At 35.3% G+C, this 15,091-nt stretch overlaps 1 protein-coding gene across 1 annotated transcript in view; it reads left to right on the top strand.

Annotated features, from left to right (window-relative positions):
• Positions 1 to 8,718: 8,718 nt before the first annotated feature.
• Positions 8,719 to 15,091, top strand: part of LOC115627481 (small G protein signaling modulator 1) — a 47,586-nt gene continuing 41,213 nt past the window's right edge. The window contains exon 1 of the mRNA XM_030523160.1: positions 8,719 to 8,851. Within this exon, the coding sequence (XP_030379020.1) occupies positions 8,833 to 8,851 (19 nt within the window). The 5' untranslated portion in view covers positions 8,719 to 8,832. The remainder of the gene's footprint in view (positions 8,852 to 15,091) is intronic.

Raw genomic sequence — 15,091 nt, 5'->3', positions numbered from 1 at the left:
TCGGACTCCTACTTGTATATCTGATTTTTTGATTTAATAAAATCAATATTTTATGGAACTTTTATTTCTGTCTTAGAAGACTTTTTCAATAAAACACATAAAACAACGGGAAATTTAAATCGGAACATTCAGAATATTCTTTCAATAGATGGTCTAGTATTGTGTTGATTTTCAAAATCTCCGACTCATTGTTTCAAATGTCGATTTCTTGTTAAACTAAAACACATTTTTTTCCCATCGATAGCCTCTGAAGTCATTTTGTTAATATCTGGAAACATATTCAGTCGAACAGCACTGTAGGTGTTATAGTATGTATATGTTGTGTATTTAATGAACAGATTTATTTAAACTGCAAACTTAAGTTCTAAAGTTTTAAATGCAGACTGTGCATTTCTGTTAGCTGTTGTTTGTTATTAGGAAATTTGTTTATTGTTTGGGACTGGCAGAGACATAATCATAGGTGGCAGTCTATTGATAACGAAAATCCACCAAAATAATATTCTATAGTAATCCAATAGCTCTAGTCCCCTAAGTGTGATTTAATATTTTGGAGCTCACGAAAAAGTAACATGAAATATAAAGGCTTTTATAAAATCTATTAAATAATACTAGGTACAAACATCTGAACAGACACGCATAGACTGGCATTTACCTATTTTCGAAAGTACTTAGAAAAGCATTTCGTTTGTTTCCAATAATCACAAAATTACCTGAAATGGACTGATAAACAAAACTGCGCTTTCGCTCAATTCAATTCAAATTAAATTGAACCGATATCGGGCAAAAATTCTGATTTTTGTGCAAACACAAAATTAGCTGTCCTTTGTATTTTATTTGTGTTTCAAATACAAACGGTTTCGTGGTCCTAAGATCAAGCATGGCTTTTGATTTTATAGTATGTTGCTTGCAAAGAACTTGATAAAAAGTGAATGGTTTTTAAACATTTGCAATATGTACAAGTACATACTATACTCGTAGTATCCAATTGACCTGTACACCTATAATTATGTCCTGAATTGTGTAGTGGCGCAAGGCGCTTCATAAGTAAAACACATATACAATATATACACAAAAATATACAATATCTAAAGAAAATACCATGTTGATGACTATTTATAAAGGGCGCCTGTGCGAGCGTGTGTGTGTACAAGTAAGAGAGTGTGCTGTAGTTAAAATATATAGGAAATATGTATGTATGTATGTACGCATATATATAGCAACAAAAAAACAAAAAACAAAAAAAAACCAAAACGAAATTGTGTTAATTCAGTGTTGACGAATATGTTGTAACATTTAAACAATACGAGTAGTAATTGCACGAACAGTGCAAACTAATGATAACGATAACGAGTAGGGAGAAAAGAGCAGAGCAGAGCAGAGCAGAGCTGAGCTGAGCATTTTTATACGCAGAGTTTCGAAAGCATACTTGTAGAACAAAATTAAACTCTCAGGCATCTTTTTTTGGGGCAACTGTGTATGGCACCAAAAACTCCCTCCAACGGGCTAAATGTTATAAATTAATATACATACATATACTGTATTATGTTTTAATGTTAAAATGCAAGTAGAGCACGCTTTTTGTGTACCAAAAAAAAAAAAAAAAAACAAACAAACAAACAAAAACAAAATGGGATGAGAAGGATAACGAATATTAAAAACAGAAACTAAATGAAAACAGATTTGTGATTTCTTGTTGCTTCTTTGAATATTGATATTTTTGTATAAGCTGCAATGCAATTGGGAAATAAGTTATACATATATGTAGTATGGATATGTATTATAAAATGCATACACACATACATAGTACATAAATGCATACAAACATACATGAACATAGTATGTAGCTTTGCTTGTTATATGATTTGCATGCATCCACGAACTGTCAGCGAAATAGTAGGTACGAATAGTAGTTGGACTCACACCCGATTTATTTGCAATTAGAACATGTGCTATTGTTGTTAAATAGTTTGTTAGGCGCCGCCACTCGCTTTGGCTGTGGCTTGCAGTTTACATACAGACATACATACATATATACATACGTGTACACATATATATATATAGAAGCATATATTTATACATTTTGATACACATATTGAGGAAGTTGCAGAGCGCGCCAGTTATCGGAGTAGTTGCGCAGTGCATGTTATACATACACGTACATATATATATATATATATATATATATATATATATATATATATATATATATATATATATATATATATATATATATATATATATATATATATATATATATATATATATACATTATATAAGTATATACATATATATACATACTCGCATAATAACAGTAATAAACTTTATATATTGTATTGTAATGGCATCATTATATATGGAAGTACCCAAACGCCATGTAGAGAGCATAGACATAAATACTCGCATATACATACTACCTACATACATAGCTAACCATATACTTGTACATACATGCACGTATGTATGTGCATGCATACACATACGTTCACATACACATTCACACACACACATATATGAATGTAAATCGATATATACTTACACAGCTATATAGTATACTATGCTTTATGCGGGATCCGAAAAGAACTATTTACTATACTCGTACATACATATACATATAGCAACATATAGTATGTATGTGCATGTAAGTCGGTACAATGTGTGTGTGTAGCATCAGCTCTAAAAACAATTAAACATAAAACATATACTCGTACATATGTATGTATTGCAACGACAAAACCACATGAATCGATATTTATATACAATATTAAGTGAATATAGCGCATATTTACATACGAAATATATCGGCATACATATTTATTTAACAAGAAACAAATTCAAATAAATGAATATGCAACTGTTTGAAAAAAAAAAAAAAAAACAACAACCATGTGTCTAAATATACTCGTACGTCATAAGTTTTTGCATAACCCAACAAAACCCCAATACATAGTCTATTTATCAGAAGTGTTCCAACAAGTGGTCACAAGGCTTGGAGTGGGATCGCTTTAAGGTTTGAGATGCTTCAATATTTTCTCATGTTGCTGTCAAAGCTGTCGCCAGTAGACAATGAATTTGATTTGACGAGTTGTATTGATTTCCCATTTCCCGAAACGAAGAATAACAGACCACGTGTTATACTTGCACTCAGCCTGAAGAGATGAATCCGAATTCCGACGTCTGTCTGTTTCAATCACATTTATTCAAAGTTCTACTGTTTATTATGGCTGTCACAAAAACGAAAGTTTTTGCATTTCCAACTTTTCGCCAATTAAGAGATTGAAAACAAAATCCATAGTAAGTAGTATGTTGTTGCCTAACTTGAAATAGCTTATGGCCTAACTCAACTTGAACGCCCTTGAGCTTAGACAATTTTCTATCATTCAGAAATACTTTTCTTAAGTAAGTATATATGTACATATTGAGAAATTCCAGCTCCTTTCATGGATTAAGATGGAAAAAGAAACGAAACTTCTGAAAATTTGAGCTTTTCGTTTTTAAGCTCTCTCTTGTATTTATTTGTATATGACATTATTTGTATAATCGTCGTTGCAAATAAATAATAATATTTCCTAAGGTGCGTTTAAAACCTACAATAAATAATCATTGTTTTATAATTAATTATTATACCCTGTACCCGTAGGGTAAAAAGGGTATATTAGGTTTGTGCAAAGTATGTAACATGCAGAAGGAAGCATCTCCGACCCCATAAAGTATATATATTCTGAATCAGCATGACGAGAGAAATCGATCTAGACATGTCCGTCCGTCCGTCTGTCCGTCCGTCTGTCCGTCTGGATGAAGGCAAGGATCTATAAAACTAAAAACTATAAAAGCTAGAATAACCAAAGTTGGTATCCAGATTCTCCTAGGTCGGAGAATTTTATTTTATTTATTTATTATTTATTTATTTTATTTTTTGGAATTTTGTGGTATTTGTGATTTTCAGATATTATTTTCTTGTCAATAATATTAAGTTCCTTTCTAATGTGCTTGTTACCCTGATGGATTAGATTACTTGTAGGAGTTGTTCTAAATTCTAAAATAAACGTATTGTTTTCGTATAAAGTAAAATAATATTAATGGCCGCTAAAGAAAGATATTATAGATGCATGTATGGGAACCAACATTTTATATATATATTTCCTTTCCTCTCATCGACTATCGAATGGGAAAAGGTTCTGTAATATTTTTTTTCGAGAGCAAATAATTGATTTTCAAAATAGTTATTGAAAACGCGATAATTTGATTTAAAATCCGAAACCATATTGTTACATACTTTGCTAAAACCTGATATAGCCTTTTACCTTTATACATACTATATATTATATCAGTATAGTGTGCTGACACCATGTGCTGATGTTTTCGCCACTACATGGACTATCGTTCATGAGAATTTGTTATTAGAGATGTATTATTATAGTACTTTTGTACATTTCATGTACAGAGTATAATTACTTGAATTTTGTAAATGATTTTTTCTGAGAATTTTTTATCTAATACTAAGTTCTCAGCATTTTCGTAACTGAACGTCTCTTTTATTCTTATTTTTGTGTTTTCATGCCTTTTTGAAATAAAACGACCCCGCATGGTTGCGAAATCGTAATATGAATGGGGTGCATCAGAAAAAATGAACAAACTCGTCTTTTCTCGGGCTCATGAGAATCTGGATACCAAGTTTAGTTATTCTAGCTCTTATACTTTCTGAGATCCTTGCGTTCATACAGACAGACAGACAGACGGACAGACAGACAGGGCTAGATTGACTCGTCTTGTCATGCTGATTAAGAATTTATATACTTTGTGAGGTCTGCCACGCCTCCTTCTGCCTGTTACATTTTTCAGCTGGCGCAAACCAAATACACTTGTACTCTTGTAGATTTCATGTACAGAGTATAAAAACGAAAGACCCTTTATTTATTTTAAATGTTATAAGTCTTTAAGACTATTGAAGCCATTCCTTTGTTGTTTTTTTAAATTTACGATAATACCCTCCTTATAATGCGTTCATACTTTCCGACTCAAGCTTCCTATAGAGTTGTGCTATTAGAAAAAAAAAAAATGTATGCAACCACGCTCAAAAAAAAAAGATTGCAAGCTTGAGGGTTAAAGGCGTTAGAATAATACGTTCGTAGCTGGACTGAGTGGCACATGCACAGCACGTTTGATGACTCAGACACCTACACACATGGAGTAATGAGTATTTTGTTGGCGGGCAAGCTCGGCTGAAACATTCCCTCTTGGATTATTAGGTTATACTTGTATGTATATAAAATGCTACAAACAGAAGGAAGAATCTCCAACCGCATAAAGTACGAGTTTGTTCTTAATCAGGGAAACGGCCGAGCCCATATGGATCAAACTTGGTATGTAGGCTGGTTTTCAATTTGGTGGTTTCCCCTAACTTACTAAAGCTTCATTTTGGTTCTGATATACATATAACACAGCGGTGGAAATTTGTTTAAGTTCAGGGGCCTGCTGGACTGTTTGAGTTTTTTATTTGCGCCAAATGTAATGGAAAACGGAAATGTTAAATTTTTGAGACAACAAAAAGCTTGGATATGCATTTCAAAAGATGCATCAACATAAAATTCGAAATAGTTAATGAATCCAAAATAGTCTTTGCATATAGGGGGAAGCTAACAGGGGCTTATAGCCTGGCCTTAAGCTATAAAATAAAAATAAACTATTATTTTTACGCATCGCGCATTATTTAATCAAAATTGTAATATTTTGGCCCTCCCTTTGGAAAAAGCTGCGTACGATGTTTGTACATAAGTACATCTATCGGTACTGTCTTATTGCAGGTCCTGACAAACTAATTAAAAACCTATCACATCAAGTCCTCTTTAGCTTAGATTCCCACAAGCTTGCCGAACAATGCCGAAATCTTCGTTGCCCTGCAAGAACCACCGCAAAGCCACCGCGCAGGCCCCCATTCCCGCATTCCCCCGACCACATCCCATTATTCCAGCTGTGCAGCATGGGCCGCCAAGGGAAAGTGGCGCCACCTGTGCCTTGATACAGCCAAAGAAACGAGAACAACAAAGAAACACGGGCGAAATATCTAAATAAGATATACAAGTATTTGGTACACACGAAACCAAAGTGTGCAGGTTAGGCTGCGAGGGCGACTAGCGCGCAAACGCACTGGAGCAACAGTAAGGCATGACAGCGCCTCTCCAGCACACCCCGCGGCGTGTGGACGGACAGACGTTTATGGCGGCTTCGTAGTAGTCCTGTTGCTTTTTTGGGGCCAAGATTTCGCTTCACAATGCGACGTCAGCATCGCACAAATAAAATGGGCCAGGCAGGCAGGCAGTGGTTAGGGCTGTGCGAACGAGACGGCAATGCCACAAATACACATAAAGCTTACGAAAAGCATTGGAATTTGTTTGTGTTAGAGATGGCAGCGATACAAGTCACGCACCGATCGAACTACCTTGTACTTGTATAGCAGTATAATGAAGTTGAGTTTACTTTATTACCTTATTTATTTATTTGTATGCCCTATACCCAAAGCGTTAAAGGGGCTTGCTCGACTGTAACATTCTTTCTTGTATATTTCTACGATATTATTATAGTATACATATTTATTTTATTTAGCTGTTATGATAAAAACGTATTTTATCTGCATATTTATGTACATACGAGCACATTTATAATAATTGGAGAATTTAAATGATTAACTCGATTAAACAGTTTTGTAACGTAATATCCATCTACCTCGCAATTACATCCCCCTTTGAATTTTAAAATTGCGTTAAACATATTTTCGAAAGGTATTGGTAATAATACACGAATAGATCACAGTCTGAAAGTCTATTTGTAGCATATGGGAAGAGTATTTAGAAGATAATTTTGTAAATACTTCATTTGTGCATTATGACATTACATCAATATTTCCGAGGATTACCTATCAATAAGTAAATTCCAACATCAATCAGATGCTTACAAAACTAACTAAGAATGGCAACCAAGAGTTCTCCCATATTTTACATGAGAATTAACAATTCGTTAGAATTTTTATATTTTTAACGTCCTATTTAATTATTCAAATTTAGCTACATCTAGTACTAGCTATGGAAAATCACGTATAGCTTAGGAGTGAAAGGGTCATCAGAAAAAAGCACAAGCTTGGCCTTTCTCGGACTTGGGAGAATCGACTCGTCTTATAATACTAATCAAGACTATAATTACTTTGTTCGGTCTGTCTACTAAACAGTAGATGGACTGACAAACATGTATTCGCAAAACAAGAAGCATTCAGAACATAAGTCTGTTAAATATTTCTTCCAGCTCTATTTTCATTTATAGTTGATTTAAACATAATATTTACAAAGAACATCCTTCTTATCAATAACAATGGTTAAAGTATAAATGAAGAGAATTATTTCGTTTATAGAATTGTCACGATGCCGTCTCTAATTGCCTTTACGGCTGCGAGCGTTACTGTGGTTTTCGTTGTTGCTGCTGCTTGGCGGGTCCGGTGAGAGGCTTGTAATGTGTGGGAGGTTGCAGCAACAGCAAGAGCAACAACAACACCAACACCAACACCATTAGCAACACCAACACCGTCAGAAACAGCAACAGCAACAGCAACAGCTTCGTTCATCGACCATTTCGCCTGTAGCTTCTGGTGCTGGCTCTGGCGCTGGCGCTGGCTGCCTTGGCTTTCAGTTTTACTTTTGAGTTGGTCGCGTGCGCACGTTTCTGTCGCATTTGCCGTGCACAGCATTTGCCTCACAGCCTGTGTTCACTGCCTCGCTGCTTCGTTTATTCGTTTGTTCGTTCGTTGGTTTAGTTGGTCGGTCAGTCAGCCAGTCAGTCAGTCAGTCATTTAAACGTCAAGCTGGGCAGCCGCTCCCTTGCAGCAGCAGCAACAACAACCGTAGCATAAATTCTATGCCAAATTCTTGTGTACGGTGTAGTGCCGCTTAGTACTTGTGGCACTTTCGCTTGTTGCTACTGTTGTGGCTCCAATTCCTGTACCTGTTTTTTTGTGCTTTTTTTTGTTGTTATTATTATTGCTCTGTGCTTCTATTTTGCCAGCGGCAAATGGCAATTTATTTATGAAGCAGCCGCCACAGCAACGAGTAAATAAATGAGGAGCAAAACTCAAACTTAAAATGCAAGCTCAGGAGCCGAACTAAAAACTTGAGAAAACTTACGGCCGGATCGCATGTGCTGTTCTGTTCAGTTCTGTTTTTGATGTGAAGGGCCCTGCGAACTCGCTCCTTAAATATTGTTGTTGCGGTCATTGTTATTCTCGTTGTTGTAGTTCTTCTGCTGAAACGGTAAACACGCCAAAGCAAATACGAGCATGCAGTGCGTTTAGTTAAAGCGTTATTATTGTTAATGCGTATACATATATATTACGTATACGCAGTGTAGTTGACGTACTTTTTGTGCCCTTCCAAAACGCTACACCGCGCTACATTGTAGTACACATTTATATATACATACTTATATACGTATACATATGTATGTACATGTATACATGTATGCATATACATAAACCACACAGGCAATACCCGTTTGAGCGAGGAAAGGAAGGAAGGAAGGAACGTAGGCAAGCGGCAGGCGGCAGGCAGGCAGACAAACAGACAGACAGACAGATAACAACGTTTTACGCGCGCGTGTTGCTCGCCGTATCTATGTATGTACGTGTATGTGTGTATGTGTCTGCGTGCGTGCTTATGTATTTGTTGCGTTACACGCATTGCTGAAAAGCTCACAATCGTCGTCTTGTCGCATTGAACTTTGCCATAAGCAGCAGCAACAACAACATCAACACAAGCAGCAGTAGCAGCAGCAGGAGCAGTAAACGAAGCCAAAATGGTGCAAACCACTGCAGGTAAACTTTTGCCTTTTGATTATCTCCACACATTGTAAATAATTGCAGAAAACAGTGGAGCGGCGCGATTCTTCGCGAAGTGTGAAATACGAGAAATGCTCGCACCCCCTCCCCCGCCAAAAGCTCCACACTTTGCATTTGTATTTGTATCTCTACGTGTAATGTACACAGGTACATATATGTACATATACATATGTATATACATATGTATGTATAAACATGTGTCTGTTAAATATATGGCATCATGTGAGTGCCTACTTTCGGGCGCATTTATGTGCGTATTTTCACAATTTTGTTGCGATCTAATATGCAAATCAAAACTAGCTGTCCCCCACAAGTATTTTCGAGCATTCTACTTGTACTTGTAGTTGTCTGCATAGTTTATAAATATTTGCCCAAATGCCCACTAAAATCGCTTTAATTGACTAACAACAAATGCAGGCATATACTTGTACATACTTGTACAAGCATTGAAATAGGAGCAGATGGACTTACATATATAGACATATGTACATATATTGTATGCTCTGGTGAAGCAAATGCGATTAAATCAAAGAAACGCAAGCACAGCCTACCCAAAATATTTACTCAAAACAAGGCAGAATGCCACAGTCGAGCAAATACCCTGTACTCTGACAAACTTTCGACGCCGTGATAAATACTAGTTAGCGTTGTTATCAGCGCCCATAGCAGAAGCAAAAAGAAGAAGAAGAGTGAACTCAAAGCTGCAGTTTGTGGGCGTAGTACTAGAGTAACAAATTTTCAGTAAAAACTTATCTTAGAAAGCCCGATTTCAATAAACCAAAATGAAACAAAGGCAGATAATTTTATATTAATTACGCGTGCAAAGTTTAGTTTTGTAGCTTCGAAATTGTGGACAGTATTGACGAAAATGTATAGCAAAAATAAAAAATAATGGTCTCCATAACAAGTTGGGTCAATGTGGACTAAGCTGTTTCCGAAACCCAGACATTCATGCAGACGACGTGTCGTCATGCTGATTGGGAGTATATTTCCTATACAATTCGACCCTGCTTACTTTGGCACAAATCTAATGTACCTTTTTACCCTTCGGATACAGGGTATAAAAATGCCAACCAACATTATTCTAATTGAGTATGAAAAATATATAAAAAAGATTTCCAAGAGTGAAACCTTTCCTTCCGAATTATTAGTAATTGACAAACTGCATATGTAAGTATTCTTCATCATTATGTCGAGACGATATGTCCGTCACTCCCCAATAATAACCAATCTTGAATACCTGGCATGTTTCGTTTGAAAAAGGACAAGTTTGTGTTTTTTCAGGTATGCATCCGCTATTAATGACTTTTCATAATTCATAAATTACAATTACAATAACTATAATCATGTAAGGTTTCCAATTATTACATCCGTTAATCTGGTAGCCAAATTTATACATTGGTTTTCGTTTTAAGCTGAGTTCTAGGTATTAAATATAAAACTATTCTGAATATAACAATGTATCCATCGCAATCATTGTTGTTATAAATCTGAATGAAACGAAGAAGAATTGTAGCTTTATCAAACGTACGCATGCACTCTCCCACTTGGAGAAAGTTTTGAAATGCAAGCTTCTATATATTGCAAGGTTAAAAGTTTATACAAGCCGACCTACTGATTAAAATTATAAGTAAAAACTTTCCACGGCTTATCCAGTCACCATAATATACTATACTATCTATACACAGTCCGTAACAACCCAAACTTTTTTTCAAAGCATTCAAATACACAACTACAAAGAAAAATATTTTAAATATTGTTGTGAAATAAAAAGGGAATCTTTGATGTCCCCGATATATGTCTATAATATCGACTTCAAAAGGGCGTTCTGACATAACAATAATATCAATATGTCTATACTTCTAATCTGAAATTAACAATTTACTCTTAATGGTACCCGGGTCATTTAAAAAAATATAGATCTATTTATATATAATTATGATATTTGATATTATTAAAAGATATCTAAAAGAAAGCGTTCGATCTAGAGCAAGAGATACATATATCTTTCAATGCCCTCCATACTGCACTTATATACTTCTCAAAATCGTTATCCTGTACAATTGCCTCCAATCAGACCCGTACTTAGACGTCTGGCCACACCACAATTTTGTATTAGGTCCAACATTCCATACATATGGTAGACAAGTTTTTAAATTGAAAGTTTTAAATTAAACTGCAAATATTATGCCATTATATTCTCTTTATTTTATGGATTAAATAAGCGGCAACCTTTTATTGTGCTCGTACCCAGCTGCTGGAAATTTCTGAATTAATATGCGAGCTCATGAATTTTATAAGCCCCAGTAAGCTAAGCAGCTGAGAAAAAAGTTGCTCATACTCATATATATGAGTATGCAATCCTGAAATTGTTCATGCAAATATAAGGGGATTATAAAATTTACGATTGTGCAGGAGCATGAACATCAAATATGTACAAAGATGCTTTGTGTTGGCAAACAGGTGAGCCGTGAGCATGTGCGAGTGACATTCCGCAGCAAAAACACTAACGGGTTAAATATTTGCATTCAGCTTACAGCGAACGCATTCCCAACAAATGCCGCAAAAATAGTCGCAACGCCTCCCCCTTCAGTTAGAAACTTGAAAGTGTTTCGAGAGCAACAGTGACAATTATTTGTTTGCGAATACTGTTAAGATTATGTGTAGTAGAAATAGTTGTGTAGTAGAAATAGTTGCTGCACCATTCAGTATTTTGACTACAATCACAATCGCAATTCTACAGTACAAACACATATAGTATTTATATACTTGTGTTATCCATTTGGAGGAATATTTATCTGAGAGAGTGTTTTTAAAACATTGAATTGGATTTAGAGAACACATGTCTCATTTTGCCGAACAAACCAGAAAGGATTTATCTTTCAACAGCATATCAAATTAAATTAATAATTTATGAGCTAAGAAAGTTTTTTTCATTATACGTTACAAGAAAAGCCCCGAAGATTGTGCCAGATTTAAGAGTATTGTCTGTGTCCTTTAAAATTGTGGGTAAAGAAGTGATCGAAAGATATGCATTCAATACACCCGTCCACATTCCAGCGAATACAAATAAAGACAAATGATAACTACACAAAGTATTTACATACTATTTGTCAGAGTTTTCAAATCTTATGATGATTTAATTTCAATTCAAGTGTGGCTCTTTTGGAAATATAATATGCTTTACATTTGGAAGAGCTGATAAAGGCATTTTTATTTCTTAGACAAATATAATATTTGTGTACATTTTTTAATTTCTATACTACTCAATTAATTCATGTAAAACCTAATCATGAAATGAACAATTTAGTTGGAATTCGAATGCAAAAGGTGCCTATTTGCCCAACACTTGGAGTCTGAATAGTATAGTATTTGTCTTTCCAACGATGAATGTTTTTATATCAGCTTTAGGAAAACTACTTGAGTACTAACTGGATGCAATAGTCAATGTTTTGATTGTACATTTAATGCCTCTTTATTTTAAAAATAGTTCAATTGATATCAGTGATGGATGATGGATGAAAAGTCTATCTTCTTCTGCAAATGTTTGAACGCATTCGTTAAGCGCAGGTAAATATAAGTAATCGGGAAAAAGAAAGACTATGGTACTATGGTTATTTTTCAAGGTATCAAATGCATTGTTTACGATTTGATCAGGCATATCAAATGTTGGCATAAAATGTTGCCTACTTTTCAGCTGAACTTAAAGCATTCTTTTCAAACACTTCTTTGGACACCACTGGGGTATATTTAACTCCTTGAAGAACGTCTTAGACGTGAGATACCTTTACTATTTGACACTTATCAAAACTAGTTGATTTTAAATAAGGATAAAGGCATGCCAACATATAATGTGTATATTAAAAATTCGTTATAATAGTTGTTAAATAATTGAATATGAATTGAAAACTATGCCTCACTGTCGTTCATTTAATTAAACATACTCTTAATTTATAATTAATAATATATTTTATTGATATTTATATTTAAAGAGCATAGCTTATTAGAATTAGTTTTAGTCAAAAAGTGAGCTACAGCTCACCCTACACTTATATGAACATACACCTAGCCCCACCTTCCCCCGCATTTATTTATCACGAAGAATGCTTAAGAAAAAATATTAAAATAATAAGCAATAACAACAAATATTAAAAAAGGATTGATTTAACAGGGTTTTCTAAAAAACTAACCCTTTTGCCTGAGTGGTCAGAAACCTAAGAAAATGATTTTAAATATTACTAAAGGATAATATAATATAAGTCCTAGTGCAGCCATGTCAAGACTCTTTCTGTCAGAAAATAAATAACTTTTTGAAAAGAAAGAGAACTCTTAGAAATTGCTTATGATACACACACACTCACACGTATATGTACATGCGAGTATGTAGATAGATAGCCAGATTTTATGCTAGTATAGAAGTATATATCGCATTTCTTGCTCTCGTGTGTGTGTATAAAGGAGTATATAATAATATGTCATTGTACATACAACCAAAGTACATCTGTTGGCTGTCAGTTTCCTTTTGCATCATCTGCAGGATACATTCCTGTGCGGCCATTGCGTTCGCTGCGTCCACTTTTCTAGTCCCGTTGTGCACGCACATGTGAGGCATTTATGACGCACATAAAAACGCCCTAGCAGCTTTGAGAGTAGGGCGTCAGAGCCACACATGCCATGTGCCGCTAGCCTAATTCCTCGAGCTTCCACGCCAATGTTGCACTTTGACGCACATTGCTGGCGCATATATTTTTATTTATATTTTTGGAAAAGAAAACACGAGCGCACCTTTCAAATTCTGTGCAGCTACGAATAGTTTTTGATTGGCTGATCCAAAAGGAGAAATGTACACAAGCAAAGCAATTGTTTTTAACGATTTCAAAAAAGGCCATAAATAAACCTGAAGAAAAGCTATTCGAAGGTAGGAGCAATCGCTGATTTGCAAATTTCTTTAATGCCTTATACTATCGCCGATTTACAAATTTCTTTAATGCCTTTTAAGGAGCTTGTTTCTCATTTTTCGACCTATTCCGTTCAAATTAAAAAAGTCGTTTTGCATAATGTATGAAGGACAAGGTCCTTATACATTCTCCTATTATTAACCTGATCTTGATGAGATTTGGGCTACGCCCATGGCCTTAAAAGCGTGTAGAGGGTCTCGCTAGCTTTTACTCTTTTCAAGTGCATCGCATCGTTTATGGCCAGGCATGCTTAGTTATGTTAATTAATAGCACATACGCCCTTATGTGAAGAACACATGTATGTCCCAAGAGTGCTCTTTGCTTTCTCGATGTTGCTTTCCAGTATCGACCCCATAAAATCTGAAAGAAAAATGTCTCACTGAGTTTAGGAAAGCTTTCTTTTAAAAAGACAATTGAGATATAACATAAACTGTTATTTTCGTAGATCTTTTGAAGTTAGGGTACATGTGAAACTCTACTTATTTTTGTGCTCATACCCACGGGCACACTGGGTGCAAATTTGTACATGACTAGCTTGTGAGCACTTGTCGCGGCATTAAGATTAGAGTAAAGAGTTCCTTAAATGGGGGTGGGGGAACTTAGGGGACTATGCATTCCAAGTTTAGCTTATACTATCCAAAATCCTTGCGTTCGTACAGACAATCATGGACTCGTGATATCATATATACGAGTACCTAGGTACATTCGCACTAAACCACTAAACCCCTTTACACTCTTTGGGGTGTACGAGGTATACAAATATACTATAGTGGTTTCTGGCGTTAAGTACTATGTGCCTCCCATGCAGATTTACAAACAAATCAGAGATTATTTTACACTTTATAAAAATGTTGACGCCGCTTCTACTTTAAGGGGAATATTTTGTAACATTTAAAAATCGTATCCTAATTTGTAACTGTATTCCGGATGCCGAATTTGGCGAATGAAATAAAACACGTGCCGCTTAGTGTATCGCTCAATGAATGTTGGACTGACTATTTACTTCCAGTTGCCGAGCTGCCGAGCATTTGCACCCACACTTGCCGGCTGAGCGTAAAAGTTTTATGAATGAAAGTCGATTGCTGACATAAATGAGACAACACCACAAAGCTATTGAAGGCGACCAACAATGCATGTGGGCGTTTGTTTATATTTTCTCTGCCTTCTTCCTTTTTTTTGCTTTTTGTTTTTTGTTTTTCCTGCCGCATGAGCCACTTAGTTGTAGTTGTAGGCATTGGCTCAATGGCAGTGGAGCAAC

This window comes from Scaptodrosophila lebanonensis, unplaced genomic scaffold (assembly GCF_003285725.1).
Source record: "Scaptodrosophila lebanonensis strain 11010-0011.00,11010-0021.00 unplaced genomic scaffold, SlebRS2 tig00000096-arrow-pilon, whole genome shotgun sequence".
NCBI classification, from domain to species: Eukaryota; Metazoa; Arthropoda; class Insecta; order Diptera; family Drosophilidae; genus Scaptodrosophila; species Scaptodrosophila lebanonensis.
Note: the sequence above shows the minus strand (reverse complement) of the source record. Positions and strands in the feature narration are given on the sequence as shown.